Source organism: Micromys minutus (assembly GCF_963924665.1).
Source record: "Micromys minutus genome assembly, chromosome: 16".
NCBI lineage: Eukaryota > Metazoa > Chordata > Mammalia > Rodentia > Muridae > Micromys > Micromys minutus.
The window spans coordinates 37,917,957-37,933,393 of record NC_137985.1 but is presented as its reverse complement, the minus strand read 5'-3'; the positions used below and the strand labels follow the sequence as shown (position 1 = coordinate 37,933,393).

The following is a 15,437-nucleotide window of genomic DNA, read 5'->3' as shown; positions in this document are numbered from 1 at the left end:
ATAGTGTCTAGACTTCTGGACTGGCTTGACCAAGGCCTTCCCTCTAGGATGGGTAGGTGAACTGGGCCGGTGCAGCATAAGGGTATATTCCTTAGGGGCAAGGCATTCCACAAGCAGCTTGGCTAGCCTCACTTAGCTGAGGTTGCTCACAGGCCTTTCCTCCGGTCCAGGTGTTTGAGGTGTGATGGTGAACGTGGTAGTGGTGGTGGCGCTGATGCTGATGGTGGTGTTGGGAAGGTTCTCTTGACTTTCCCATCCAGCTTCCAGCCCATGGCCCCACTCTGGCTTTGGAATCAGTAATCACAGTTTCTCCTCTGCCTGTCCTTCGGAGGGGTGACTCACCAACTCCTCCCTCGTCCCCCTTTCCGCCCTCAGAGGTGTCATCTCGCCCCAGACAGAGCCATCCACCTCCTCCCTGTATCCACTCCTGGGGCTCCTATTACCATGGCAACGGGCCGAACTAATTGCAACCCTCATCCCTACTGAAGTTCAGCCTGCTTTGCTGGCACCCCACCCCCACCCTGGGCAGGAGGGGAGGGAGGCCATGGGGGTTGGGCTGGGGTCCCCTTGCTGCACCGCTGTAACTCTTAACAACTATAGCTCCTTGTTTACTCTCAAATCCTGAATTTAACCCTTCTCCTCACCCCCATTTTTCCCAGGGTTAAATTTTGGTCTCGGGACAGTGACAGAACTCGAGGCTAGGTACTTACTTGCCTTGTTGCATCAGCTTTGACTTTAGCTCAGAACGGAAGCACAAGGTCCTGTCTTCGGACCTTCCTAAACATTTCTAAAGGGACCAACATTTCCACCCTGCCCCCACACCTCTGCCTTTGTTACATTGTCCCCTGCCTGAGTCCTGTCTTTAACCTCTGCTTCCATGCCTCTGGCCCCCCACGTGCCCTGCTTCTTCTGCTCTCTTCCGTCTCGCTGCTTGCCCCCTACTCCCGGTGTACCCCTGTGCTCGCCCCTGCCCCCCCGCCCCCCCACACCCCGCACCGGGCCGGAGTTGAGGAGTGTGTGTTCTCTCTCCCCTGTGCCTCCCTCCCCTCCCGCCGACCAGGAGAGGGCGGAGCTGGCCGCGGGACGGAGGCACCTGGAGGCCCGCCAGGCGCTCTACGCCGAGCTCCAGACGCAGCTCGATAACTGCCCCGAGTCAGTGCGGGAACAGTTACAGGAGCAGCTGAGAAGGGTCAGTTCCACCAGCCCCCTCCCCCGGCCCCCGTGGGCCACCACCCAGACCGAAGATAGAGAGTGGTGGGACAGGACCGCCTGGTCCCTGCAGTACTTGCCAGACAACAGGGTCGGTGCAGTGGCTTGGAAGGGGACCGGCAAAGTTGGGTGGGGAATCAGCGCTCCAGACGGCGATGTCCCGCGAAAAGGGCTCAAAAAGCAGAGGGAGTTGGGCGGCGGTGGGACCGGTTCCTTCCCCAGTTTCCCCGGGTCCAGCCCCTCCTTAACTCTGTGGCCTGGCCTTCCTGGCCCAGAGTGGCTTTGAGAGCATCCCCCACCCAAACCCGATGTCACTGTCGTTGAAGGAGGCAGACGCTCTAGAGACTGAGACAAAGCTCTTTGAGGACCTGGAGTTCCAGCAGCTGGAGCGGGAGAGTCGCGTGGAGGAGGAGCGGGAGCTGGCCGGCCAAGGGCTGCTCCGGAGCAAGGCTGAGTTGCTGCGCAGCGTAAGCAAGAGGAAGGTGCGCACTGCTCACTCCTGTGTAGCCCGGGTGCAGGATGGAGGCTAGTGACCTGGCTTTGAGTCACACTCTGACCAACACAAAAAGCACCTTTTTTGCGTCTCTGTTACTTAGTGACTATCAGTACAAATGAGAACTATAGGTGGGTGTGAAATTAATGTGTCTGATGGTGGCCCCAGCTCAGCAAGGAGAGTTAGTATTATTAAACCCTGGCCTGCCACAGTCTCTCAGGGGGAAGTGGAATTGCTCACACTGGGCGCTGTCAGTAGTTTGTCCAAGAAAAAAAAAAAAAAAAAAGGAGGAGGAGGAGGGGAGTCTGTAGCTGAGGTGCCTTACTGCTGCCCTTGAATGTCTTCTTACTGTGTTGGGGACCCAGCCCTTCTGTATGCTAAGCACGTATCTGTCATTCAGCTCCGTCCCTGTGCATGCCTTTCTAAGGCTTTTGGAAGTTCTGGGATATACACAGAAACCTAAGATCTGGATGCTAGCCTTGCCAGGAAGAGTATCCACCTGCGTTCCTCCTGAAAAGAGAGAAGGTGGAGCTTTGTCCCTGGTCATTCTGGTTTGCTAAGGCTATCGTCTCAGACACCAGGCTTAGACAGTGACAGAGGATGAAGCACGTGTTAGCAAGAAGCAGGGAAGGGTTAGGGGCATGGCTTAGGTGATGCCAGATTCTATGGCTGACACCACTTAAAAGGCCCTTATGCAGTCTCCTGTCAAGAGTGTATGTGGAAGGTAAGGACAGTAAAGTCTGGGGAGAATTCAAATGGGAAATGGGGACTGGCCAGCCTGAGGTTCGGTGGCAAAAGGGAGCCATTGGATGTCATGAATCCATATCCCTTGTTTTTCCCCCCCCTGAGCTGTTCTACCATTTAAAAAAAAAAAAAAGTACCCTTGGGGACTGGAGAGATGGCTCAGCAGTGAAGAGCACCGGGCACTTTCCCAAAGGACCTGCACTCGATTACCATCACCCCTTCCTTGGTGGTTCACAATCATCTCTAACCCCAGTTTCAGGGCATACAACAGCTTTTCTGACTCTGGCTGTATGTCTGCTACACAGACATATACTCACACAAATACATGTAAAATTAAGTAAGTAAATAGATATATATATCTTTAAAGATTTGTTTATTTTATGTATGTGAGTGACTGTCCCTGTCTTCAGACACACCAGAAGAGGGCATCAGATCCCGTTACAGATGGTTGTGAGCCACCATGTGGTTGCTGGGAATTGAACTCAGGACCGTTAGAAGAGCAGCCAGTGCTCTTAACCACTGAGCCATTTCTCCAACCCATACACACATATTTTAAATGCACTCATTGTCCTGATAGAAGACACAGGAAAGGAAGAAAACTACTACTCCCTGGGCTCATGTGGCAGTTCCCTACTAGGATTATTCCTTGAGTTTTCTTGTGCTGTTCTTAGGGTATTGCCTAGTTTTATAGGTGAGTAATTAGGACTCAGAAACTACCTGTTTGCACAGAGCCTTCTATCATTTAAGCTTCAGAGTCGGGGTGGAAACCCAAGCCCTTTAGACTTCACTGGGCTTCAGAGCCCAAGGCTGTGTTACATGTGGTCTGGGTTGGTACTTCTTTACTGTCCCTCCTCTCTGTTGGAGAGGATACAGCCAGTAGTCTCAGATCAGCTGATTCCCTGGAGGTCCTGGAGGGGTCCAGGGACTGTCTCTTTTCTTTGTGCCGAGCCTAGGGCTGGGAAGCCAGATCAGGTGTGTGGGATTGCTCGAGTGTGCGTGCATCTGTGTGTGTGTGTTATGATCTTTCCTTTACGGGTGAGGTTTGTCCAGCCCTTGTACCTACAGAAGTCCCCTCAAACTCTGTCTTCCCTGGAGTGTCTGTCCACTGTGGTTCAGAATGGTTAAGAAAGCTTTCCTACAGGTCTGGTTCTAGTCCAAAGTCTACCACTACAGCCTAGGAAATCTTAGCTCCTAAATACAACAGTGTTCTCCTCTCTAAAACAGGCATAAAGCACCTGCCACATGAGGTTAGATGAAGTAACAAAAAAACAAAAACAAAATAAAAAACCCCAAAAAACACTTAGCAACACTTCCAATCCTGCCATGGTCCAAGTAGGCTGCTGTTGCTGTGAGGATTCCTATCTGTTACTTCCGTTTTTTTGAGTGGGATGACTCCTAAGTTAGGCTTCCTTCTTCGTGCCTTCCCCTCCCACGTGCTGCTCCTAAGTGATGGTTGAAGACCTCCTGAGATTAATTCAACATGTTTTGCCTAGCTCTCGTCTTCTCCTCTCAAAATATTTCCATTTTCTTTTAGCACATTTCTTTTGAGCCCAGGTACTATGATACTAAGCCCTGTTGGGGCTCTGGAGACAGAAATGACACTGGTCCTACCCCTGATCTTACAGAGAAGGCGATGCTAATTTGGAGACCCGGTCACAGTATGATGAAGTGGATGGATAGCAAACAATGTAGATGCATAGGCAGGAGCAAGGAAATAGACTCACAATCTAGGAAAGCTTCGGAGAGAAGGTGGCACTCAGCCTGGCCTTGGAGGAGAACCCTTGGAATAGTGGGAAAGACTGGGATGGCCCTCATGCCAACATGGGAATAGACTAAGAAGTCTCCAGTGGTTCAGTTTAGAGTACAGCATGGCGGAGCTAGGTGCATGGAGGGACAGGCTGGCAGGGTACCAATTCTCAGAGCCCTTAAATGCCGGGTAAGGAGTTTGTGTCCTAGCCTTTGGGTGGTGAAGACCCACCGAAAGATTTTGAAGTTAGGGGAGATCCAGTCTTGCTATTGTTTGTTTGTTTGTTCTGTTTTCTTGGCTTTCCCTTCCCTCCTTTGTTATATCTGAATGGGTGTGTCTGTACACCACGTGCATTGGCTCCCCTGGGACTGGAATTTCGGGCAGCTGTAAGCTGCTCTTCGGCTGCTGGGAATGAACCCCGGTCTTCCAAAAGACCAACCAGTGAACCCCCCTGAGCCATCTCTCCATTCCCAGCTTGTTGAGTTTTTCCTTAAAGTTACCAAAGAGCCAGTGTTGTTGTCTACCCTAGGGTCCTAAGGATATGTCCCAGTTTCCCTGGTCACTGAGGCAAGAGATGTGCCTGAACCCAGCAGCCAAGTCCAGCCTGAGGTGCAAAAGACCTGCTCTCAAAACCAAAGGAAAACTAGCATGATGGTTCAGAACTCGGGAGGCTAAGGCAAGAGGAGTGTTGTGAATTCAAGACTTGGCTGCACTCCAAAGTCCGCTGAAGTCCAGCCTGGACTGGAGAGTGTGTTAAAGCAAGCCTGGACTGTAGCGTAACCTTAAAGCCAGTTTGGATTATATAGCAAGACCAAAAATCAAAAATCAAGCAAGCAAAGTTACTCAAGTAATGGAATTCTTTTCAGGATGGGTAGGAAATCCAGGTACACAGACAGAGTTCAGAGGCTATTTTTGGAAGTCATGGAAGTGTGGAGTGAGTCTAAAGATGGTGAGAGAGATGGTAAATGGAGCAGGAAGTGGAGAATCTGGATTCCAGCAGTGACAGTGGGGGATGAGCAGAGGACTAACTTCAGTGTCACTGGGCTTTGAGAGTCATTAGCTATGGGGTGAGGGAATAGAGATGTAGGGGGGTTGTTTTCATCATGCCATGATACAAGGGTCACTGGCTGGGGGAAGGAGGAAGGAACAAGAGAAGGAATTGACCTCCTCATCCAGAATTCCCCTGGGGTGAGTTGAGGCAAAGCGAGAGATTGTGGCAGTTGCCTTCACTGCTTCCTGGTTCTCAGGCCAGGAGAATCAGCCAGGCTGTGGGCTGAGTTAGGTCCCTCCAGGGCCTGATTGCATCCCGTTTCCTCAGGAGCGCCTGGCTGTACTGGACAACCAGGCTGGGCAGATCCGGGCCCAAGCAGTACAGGAGTCAGAGCGTCTGGCCCGGGAAAAGAATGCTGCCCTGCAACTACTGCAAAAGGTAGCTGGCCCGGGGTCCTGAGGAGTGGGTGAGGAGAGACGTGTACCCGATGTTGGAGTGGGATTTGCAGCATGAGAGTTGGGTGTGGGTCCCCGCTCCTGCGCCTCTGACCCCTGCTCTTCCGGGCTCCAGGAGAAGGAGAAGCTGACTGTGCTGGAGAGGAGATATCATTCGCTCACGGGTGGCAGACCTTTTCCGAAGACCACCTCCACCCTCAAAGAGGTAATATGGCTGGGTTAACCCCATCTTAAGGCTCGGCGGGCAGGAGGGGGGGGAAATCCTGAGAGGCTGTAGAGTGTCACCTTCTTCCTGGGTGGTTGAGTTCCGAGTGAAGTTCATGGACACTTCCTGAACTGGAGAGATTTGAAACCGTCGGTCCTGGAGACTGACCTCAGGCCCTCAATAGCCACCAGCCTTTTACTTAGCTTTGGAACCTCGCCCTGTGGTGGAGAGCTCAAAATTTAGTAAGGTACAGGACTAGGTGGACCCTACCTAGGTTACCAGGCTCTAAGGCTCCTTACCTTGGAGCTCCTGATGGTCTGTCTGAAGCTAGGCTTTCAGTTTGGAAGTGGGCCTTGAACTGAATGGTTCTTTAGCCGACCTTTACATCTGGTGTGGGAATTCCAGTCAGTATGTGTCTGGTTCCCTGACTTTGATTTTTCCCTCTGTCTCATTGGCCAAACAATTCATGTCTGGGTTAAGGTGGTTGAGTTGAGCGTTAGGGGTGAGACTCCCTCTCACCATGTGTCCTCTTGTAGGCCCAGCGACTCACCTTCGAGGCCTCAGAGATAGGGCTGGAGACCAAAGCTCTGAGCCAGTCCCCAAGGTCTTCTGAGGCTGAGGCCTCCTCTGTTCCCTTAACCCTTCCTGCTTCCACACAGCTCTGTCCCAAAGCACAAGAGGTAACCCCCAGCTGACTTGCTCTCCTTTGCCTACTGCCTGCCTCCTGCTCTTCCCAGGGAGGGCTGAAGGGCATGCGGCATATCCTTTGGCTGGCAGTTTGAGAGTTTGTGTGTGTGCCATCAAGTCACTCATGGACTACGCAGCCCGTGCAAAATAATAGCATCAACTCGCATGTAATCTGCATGCCATTCCACACTGGTCATGACACATTGAACCTCTCCCATCTTCCTTTTCTTTGACCCCCGAAGGTCATCTGGCTCTGGGGCTAGATTGCACATCTCGGATAGGCAGCCTAGGGAATCTTTCCTTTGGTGAAGGAAATGAGGCTGACCTGTACCCAGATAATCTCAGGACTTACGGACAGGTGATGGAGAGTCACAGTCCCTGTGTGAACCTCCAGTGAAGCGGGCTGACATCTTCCCACGTACTTACCCTGAACAGTGGGCCCACTTTTATGCTGGCACAGAAGTTGCTCTCTGCTAAGGCCAGGCCTGTTTCTCTAAGCTTGTCTTGCTCAGGCCCGAGTGGTATCTCCACTCCCCTGCCCCTGTTCTGATGATCGTTTCCTGGGGACCTTTCTCTTTCCTGGGCACTGCTGTGTGACTAGTGCCTAGTGCTGCATGTGTGTGCCCAACTGGGGATGCCCAGTGTGACAGAGGCAGATGGGGTTCTTAGATCTGGGTCCTGCTTTTTCCCTGTGCTTTTTGAAAGGCCGTCTTTGGGCTTCCTCAGCCCAGAGCCAATCCACAGATGGTTATATTGGTTCTCCGGGCAGCAACTAAATGCTGGGCTAGCCTTCAAAGCTGAGGTGGAGTGGAGCTGTCCACTGTCAGCCTGCCTGCCCTTTGCAAGCCCACTTTCCCTACAGCCTTTGTGGCCATACCGAGTACCCTACTCCATTTCTGATCTCAGCATCAACATGAAGTAATGAATGTAGCTTGGCATGGAGTGTGGGGTGTTGACTACTTGGTTGAAACTGTTCATTTCTTCTCTGTCCTCCACCCTGGGCACCCTAGGAGTATGTGAGCCTGCTGAGGTTCTCCAGCTGTGCTCCTGCTTGGGCCCCTATGCTTCTGCTACCTGTCCCAGCAGGCTCCCCCAGTCCCTGCCTGACAGCAAGGTACCAGCCACAGATCATACCCACCTATGCCCAAGGGCCTCAATTGCCTCTCAGCCTGGGTGGGGGCCAGGGTCAGACAGAATCTTCACATGGCATTGAGGGTTGAACATAGTTCACTTTCTTCCATGTGACCTTGGGAGCTCTCCTCAACCCCTAATGGCCTAGGAGGGGCAGGCCCTGCCTCCTGATCTTCGAGGAGAGAATCTTGCTGAGAGGATACTGGCTCTGTCCCAGGGTTGGTCTCCATCTATGCTCCTACCCTTCCCCTCCCCCATAGTCAAGGCCATCTCTTGGGTTCTAGTCCCATTAATCTTTTGTGTTCCCTCCTGTGGCTGCCCTTCTCTCAAGTACGTGACGCTTGAGCAGCTAAAAGTGATGTGGGGCACCCCACCCGTGCCCCCAAGCCCTTCGCCAGGCCTGCCTTCCTGGGCTTCTGCTTCCCAGGACCTCGTTCCCATCACCTGTCTTCCTCCTGTGCTGTCCTCTTCCTTCGCTTCCATCACGCCTTCGTCTAAGGTTGGTGGTCTGTGTGTCCTCCCCACGCCCATGCCACAGCTGCCGTGACTGTGTGTTGCCCTGCTCATTGGCCTCCATGTTCTAAGCCAGCCGAGGGCCTAGGGCTGTGCCTGATGCCTGCAGATGCTGGCTGCCTGGCTGCTGACACTGCACAGTCTGTGCTCTGGAGCTTGTGCCCCGACTGTTTCTCTTTGCTCTCAGCACAGTCTGCCCAATTGTCTCACTGTTTTTCTCTTCCTTCTCCTTCTACTCTCCTCCTCCCTCCCTCCCTCAACTGTTCCTTCCCATTTCCCCAATACGGCCTCCCTTTTCCTTGCCTTCTTCCTCCTCTTCCCATCTCTCCTCTCCCTCCTTGCCTTTCCCTGCCCCTCCAGATGGAGAAGCTGCTGCTCCCCACTGTAGACTTAGAGCGGTGGTACCAGGAGTTGATGGCTGGGCTGGGGACCCGCCCTGCTGCAGCCTCCCCTCGCTCCTCTCCCCCGCCTCTGCCTGCCAAAGCTTCCCGTCAGCTGCAGGTAACCCTCATGTCCCTGTCTGCTCTGGGCACCTCCTGCCAATCCTTCAATCAGACCCTCATGGTCATGGGGTCAGCTCAGCAGAGCAGGATTCTTGGGGCCCAGAGAGGGCAACAGGACTCTTTTCTTGGGCAGACATATTGCTATTCTAGTACTTTGGGCAGCACCTGGGTCCAAGGGAGTGGAGAACGATGGACCAATGGAAGGGGGTTTTCTCAGGAGTTGCCCACTCAGACCCGGGACTTGACATGCCCTTGGGCCCTGTTGCAAGTAGGACTAGTGTGACCTGGGGAAGCCATTTTGGTATTTTGGTTCTCCTGGTCTTTCCAGAGTAACCTGGAGACAGAGAAAAAGTATAGGTTCTCGGAAATGAAAGCCCTGGAGAGTTACCTGTGTGACCACCTGAGTCTCCAGCAACGTGCCGACTAAGGAGGCTGGGATACTCGTGGAATCTCCCACCAAACTTGCTTGATTGGCATGCCACAGTGCCTATAATCTCACCTTCAAAATTTCTTCTTCAGTGAAGGAGCTATGCCTCCGAGGCTGTGGCCTCGGCTGACATCCTGTGGTCCCTCTGGGAAGATTTTGATTCCTATAACACACATGGTACTGAATGGAGGCTTGGACAAGTTCTGATGTGTTGAATCCCCTCCACGGGCCTTTGGGGTGGATAAGCTCAGTATATAGATCAAATGCTAAAGGGGGGAGGAGTTATGGAGGAAGTGCTTTTACCATGACAAGCAGGCAGAAGCGCTGGAGACTCAGAGCTCTTATCTCTGTGTCTCGGCTCTGAGACGGAGTTTGGCAGTTACTTATTTGGCTCTGCCATTTCCTTGGCAGATGAGAAAGCCCAGGTGCAGGGTAGGGAGGTGTGTGGCTCAAGGCCACACAGCCTGCTAATGGCAGACCTAGGACTAGGAGCCCGGCCTCCACTTAGCCTCCTGCACAGCTCTGTCCAGCTGACACTGACTTCTTACATGGGTCAGTTTACAGGTCCAGGGCTGGGCTGGAGACTGGCTCATGGAGCAAAGGCCTGGAAAGGAGGCTTGGCAGTTGCCACTAGCATCTGCCCACTATTCTTGCACTGGAGGCTCCTCAGTCCTACTGACCGCTAGAGAAGGAAGGTCTTAGGCCCTGTGTCAGGGTAGTACCTTAGATCACAGCTGGGTTAGGTGCTCTGACACGGTAGCCAGTGGGGAAGCTGGAAATCACTGGACGGTATCTTTCTCCTCCAGGTTTACCGCTCCAAGATGGATGGTGACGTGGCCAGCCCCCTGCCCAGGACCCGTAGTGGTCCTCTCCCCTCCTCCTCAGGCTCCTCGTCCTCTTCTTCACAGCTCAGTGTGGCTACTCTGGGCCGCAGTCCTTCCCCAAAGGTCTGGGAATATGGGTGATGATGGGGGTGGAGGTAGCCCTGTTGGGCAGAGGCTAAGAGTGGGGCTGGAAGTCTGCTGAGGCCCAATACCAGCACTCTTACATCCCCTCCCAGAGTGCTCTGCTCGCCCAGAATGGCACCAGTAGCCTTCCTCGCAACCTGGCAGCCACACTGCAGGACATTGAGACCAAGCGCCAGCTGGCCCTACAGCAAAAGGGTAAGTGGCTGTAATGCCAACCTGTCTCTGCCTCCATTCCCTGGGCAGATCCTCTGTCACCTCATGCATGTTTGGCCCTCTCATGAGATATCTTTCCTGTCATTGGGGGTCTGGGCAAGAGCAGAAGGGATTAGATCTAAAGATCTACCTGGGGCTTTTCAGAAGACCCCAGGATGGGATGAAGGGTCTGAGGGCCTGCAACATCTTAGAGGGAAGTTTTGGTTGACTAAGTAGGGTTGACTTTGGAAGCCAAGGGGTGGATGTGACAATGACCTCCAGAAGCCGTTTCCGGAAACACCGGCTCTTCAGACGGGAGTCCTGTGGCTGTGTGTTTCGGTTGTTTTGAAAACCCATGTCTATGCCTCTTTCTCTTCTTACCCCTCTGTGTCTCTCTCCTGCACCCTCTTCCCTGGGCCCCCCACTCCAGTCGAGTTACCTCCTGCCGAGCCCCTCCCACCCGAAGACCCAGCAGGTAGAGCATTGGTTCAGGACATTGCTTTGGCCAGACAGCCCCTGCCCTGACATTAGCATGATGTGTTCTGCCCAGGCTCTGCAGCCTGCCGGCATTACCCCGGGCCTCGCTGGGCTGGGGTGCCTGGCTGGCTTCACCTCCAGCTCACCTCCCGTTGCCCCCTCCGCGGTGCTCTCAGTCTCCTTGCCGTCCGTCCCTCCTGCGCTGGCTGTATCTGCTTCTGCACTGATCAGGGGTTCCCACCAGCTCCCCTCCTTCCCCAGGAGACATGGTGGGTGCATGTGCTCCTGCTCATCTGTACAGGCCTCTGAGCTGCAGCAGCAGACTGGCATGCTGCCTGGGCACAGCTAGGGCAGTTGTGGTAGCCCTGTGTGTGCTCAGGATGCAGGAAAGAGGCCTGCAGTCGGACTGCAGACACCGGCCTGCACAACCACACAGTTGGTACGGCCACGGTCTGGAGCTGTGGGAACTACACGGAAGCTGTGGGGGGGGGAGGCTGCTCTTGTGTTAGCCTCTTCCTGCTTGCCTCCCCTCTCTGTGATGCTCCAGCGTTCCCTTTCCCTGGTGAGTGAGACTGTGACTCCAGCCGTCCCTCCTGCAGGGCACCAAGTGATCGAGGAGCAGAGGCGGCGACTGGCTGAGCTGAAGCAGAAGGCAGCAGCGGAGGCTCAGTGCCAGTGGGATGCCTTGCATGGCGGGGCACCCTTTCCTGCAGGCTCCTCTGGCTTCCCCGCACTCATGCACCATTCCTTCCTGAATCACCTACCAGCTGGCAGGGAGCGCGGAGAGGAGGCTGAACACGCTTACGACACCCTGAGCCTGGAGAGTTCAGACAGCATGGAGACCAGCATTTCTACGGGGGGCAACTCAGCCTGTTCCCCTGACAACATGTCCAGGTGCCTCCTACCTCCGGCCCTCTGCGTCCGCCCGATACTCCTGAGCCCGTTTGACGCGGTGTCTTTTTTCCCTTCCCTTTCCTAGCGCCAGTGGTCTGGACATGGGCAAGATCGAGGAAATGGAGAAGATGCTAAAGGAAGCTCACGCAGAGAAGAGCCGGCTCATGGAGTCCAGGGTGAGGCTGACTGGAGCCAGGAGGCAGCAGGTGGTGAGCTCTGAGCTGCCCTCCATCTTCCAGTGCCTGCTTTCTACCCCAAGCCCTTCCACCCACATCAATTCCGCAGTGAAAAGTGTGCATTTTTCAAACATAGTATGGGAAGCTTGGGCTGGCTACAGTGACCCAGCCCTGTGGAGCACAAGGCACTCGTCACCTTGTTTAACCAAGATCCTGGATGGGAGCTCCAGTCTGTGCCCCATTCTGTGGACCTTGTGGGAACCTAAGCAGGGGGGACATTCTCCTTTGGAACAGTTAGGAAAACAGGAAGTCAGAATGAGGTAGAAGACAACAAAATAAATAGAAGGTATCTAAGCCAAGGCAGAGGTGTAGGCTGGGGGATTCTAGGGGGTAGCTGGATAAACAAAGAGGGATCTAGGTTTATCCTGAGCACAAAGAAGCAGAGGAAATCAGTGCCTGGGTGGCAAGTTAAAGAAGGGGTTTGTAGAAGCTGTCCTAGGCTGTCCAGCCCTCCCTCCCTCCCTGAAATAGCGGCCATGCTGGCCTCAAACATCCGGTTCAAGCAATGCCTTAAAAACAACAAAAAAAAAATCTGTTTCTGCCTGGTATGGTCATGCATACCTATAATCCTAGCACTGGAGAGGGAGGCAGGGATGGGCAAATCTCATGTGAGTTTGAAGCTAGCCAGGTCTACACAGAGAAACCCAGTTTCAAAAAGCCAAAACCAACAACCAAGCAGCAGTAAAGGCCCTCTCAGTCTCTTGATTGAGAAGCAGTAAGTAGAACCCAGGATCGCTCTGCTAAGTTTGAAGCTATAGCAAACCAGTACCGAGGCCTCTAATGATTAAGACATGCAAAGTTCAGTTGTGACATTAACCTACGTAATTATTTGCCCATTAAGTTTGAAATGCAACAATAAATGTTACATGTAGAGTTCTGAAGAGCCTTATTTAGTCAGCGGTTGGGAAAAGATTGTATGTACCAGCTGTCAAAAACGGAGGCTAAATAGTACCTGTACTAGGAATTCAGATAAAGTCATAAGAGCCTGGGGTTGGAGAGATAGTTCAGCAGTTAAAAGGGCTTGCTCTTCTTTCAGAGAACCCCAGTTTGCATCCTAGCACCCACGTCACAATTGACTGTGACTCCAGGTCCAGGGGTTCTGACAACCTCTTCTGTGGGCACACGATATAAACACATAAATAAAAATACAGTAATTTCTTTTTAAGTTACAACTGGGTGTGATGGTGTATTCACTGTTAATCCCAGCCCTTGGGAGGCAGAGGTGGGCAGAGCTCTGAGGTCGAGGCCAGCCTGGTCTACATTGAGAGTTATAGGTCAGCCAGAGTTACATGAGACCCTGTCTCATTAAAAGAAAGTTGTACAAGACCCACTTTATTGCATGCTATTTTTGTGCTGAGATCTGATGGTATATCTGAGTTCCTTGGATTTTTACCCTACTCCCAGAACAGACATGTTGAAGCCCATTTTTCTAATGAAGTAGCTGAGGCTTAGAAAGGGTACCGGGGTTTGTAGGGTGGCAGCCCGTAGACTGGAGACAGAGCCCAGAAGAGGGTGACAAACCTTTGAGGACTTGCTTGCTCAGCCAAGGTCATTGTCCAGGGTTGGTGCCCCTGCAGCTCTGGCCAGACTTGAGGGCACTGAGGCCTGGCTTTGTGGTCAGGAGCGGGAGATGGAGCTGCGGAGGCAGGCCCTGGAGGAGGAACGGCGGAGACGGGAGCAAGTGGAGCGGAGACTGCAGAGCGAGAGCGCTCGTAGGCAGCAGCTCGTGGAGAAAGAAGTCAAGCTCCGGGAGAAGCAGTTCTCCCAGGTGAGTGGGTAGGTGATGTGGCCGTGCTTGGCTTGATCATGAGGGCTTTGGAGGAGGTGGGATGCCCCAGGCCCCTCTGCTGCATTGTCGAGCCTATTCTCCAGAAAAGATGGCTGTGGGCTTAGCACAGACAGAATTCTGCTTGGGACTCATCATCCACAAAATGTAGACCCACTAGGGTTTGTTGAAGTGTGTGTGTGTGTGTGTGTGTGTGTGTGTGTGTGTGTGTTGAGGTGGGTGGGGTATGACGCTGTGGTAGACTACCTCTATATCTCTGGAATTAGATATGGTCTAAAGAAAAATACAACTAGACAAACACTGCAAAAACATATACACGTAGAGAGAGAGGAAGACATGGGACTTTGGCAGAGGCTGATTGCTTTGATCCAGGATGGCTGCCTTGGCCTCCCCAGGGCCTTGTCCAGCTCTGGGAGCCTGTGCTGCACCTTGTACCCGATGCCCATCCTACACGTGTCCCAACCTCTTCACCTCCATCGCCTGTGGGCAGCCTCACTGTAACATTTACTTTACATCGCTGACAGACACTGGCTTCTCCTTGAGGAGAGATTTCTTATCATTCAAAGCCAGACCTTACCTGGGAGAGCTGAGCAGAGGATGTGAGGAAGGGAGCGGGTGACATCCACTGTGTGCCCAGTCCCTGATTGAGAACTATAGAACTCAGCTAGGCCACTTCCTCTTGGTCTCCATGGTCCTTCCCAGGCTGAGGTTTTCCAGGATCTCCTCTATAGGTGACCAACAACCACAGGTCTCTCATTTTCTGAGATGCCACAACACAAAACATAAGGGATAGGACCTCATACTGGCCTTTGATCAGAACCTAGGCAGGGTGGTATGTGCCTTTGATCCTAGCACTCTGGAAGCAGAGGCTGGTGCAAGGCTACGAGTCAAAGCCATCCTGGTTTACATAGTGAGTTACAGGACAGTGAGAGCTACATGGTGAGACCTTGTCTCAAAAAAAAAAAAAAAAAAAAAACATGCAGATAGAAAAGATGCCACCAGTGGGGCTGGAGAGATGGCTCAGCTGTTAAACACATTTACTATTTTTGCAGAGGACCTAAGTTTGGTTCCCAGAAAATCATACAGTGGCTCACAACCAGCTGCAGCTCTATTTCCAGGGCATCCCAGTCCCCCTGCTGGCCTCTGCAGGCTTACCCCAGTGTGGTATACATGTATACAGCAGGCACACACTAGTACCCATAAAGTTAAAATAAAAAAATTTTAAATTCCTCTAGGATCTTACCTAGTGGTCTGATCTTTATCAGAGAGGCCTTGTTCCTCTTTGCCATCCCAGCTCCTGACGCCCCTCAGACTCCCTTCTCCTGCCTCCATCTTTCAGGCTAGGGCCTGGTAAGAGAGGGGGGCAGAATCAAGGTGCCTTTGCATCTCTTTGCAAGGTGTACATTCTGTGTTTGAGTAATTTGTGACTTTCCAAGAGTACGTGACATTGTAAGGTCTTTCTGGAAAAGCAAGAGTAGAAAAATATTTCAGTTAGTGGAGAACTCTCCTGAATAGCAGAGGTGGGATGCTAGTTTATAGAAGGAAAGTAGAAGAAAATGACCCATGGTCACTGAGCAGATCTCTATTCAATTCATTTTTTAAATTTAACTTTAAAAAAAATGTTCCCGACTCTCTTATCTCTGTTAATTATATTAGGGGGTGGAAGGTGGGGGCTGGTGAGAGGTCAGACGACTTGTCACATTGTCTCCTGTCATATGGGTTGTACAGCTGGGCAGCAGGCTCCCGTACCCGCTGAACCATCCTGCCACCTCTGTTTAT

The 15,437-nt window shown here is 52.6% G+C and overlaps 1 protein-coding gene across 24 annotated transcripts in view; it reads left to right on the top strand.

Moving 5' to 3' along the window:
* PHLDB1 (pleckstrin homology like domain family B member 1) overlaps nt 1-15,437 on the top strand; it is a 47,262-nt gene that overhangs the window by 23,779 nt on the left and 8,046 nt on the right. For 3 of the 24 annotated variants that reach the window (XM_080930722.1, XM_080930704.1, XM_080930713.1), the window contains 13 exons: nt 1,061-1,189; nt 1,536-1,691; nt 5,512-5,622; nt 5,755-5,844; nt 6,381-6,524; nt 7,994-8,161; nt 8,536-8,676; nt 9,912-10,052; nt 10,166-10,268; nt 10,696-10,740; nt 11,342-11,636; nt 11,722-11,845; nt 13,494-13,640. In XM_080930722.1, the coding sequence (XP_080786848.1) occupies nt 1,061-1,189; nt 1,536-1,691; nt 5,512-5,622; nt 5,755-5,844; nt 6,381-6,524; nt 7,994-8,161; nt 8,536-8,676; nt 9,912-10,052; nt 10,166-10,268; nt 10,696-10,740; nt 11,342-11,636; nt 11,722-11,845; nt 13,494-13,640 (1,794 nt within the window). The remainder of the gene's footprint in view (nt 1-1,060; nt 1,190-1,535; nt 1,692-5,511; nt 5,623-5,754; nt 5,845-6,380; nt 6,525-7,993; nt 8,162-8,535; nt 8,677-9,911; nt 10,053-10,165; nt 10,269-10,695; nt 10,741-11,341; nt 11,637-11,721; nt 11,846-13,493; nt 13,641-15,437) is intronic. The other 21 variants (XM_080930715.1, XM_080930725.1, XM_080930724.1 and 18 more) reach the window with 21 other exon arrangements.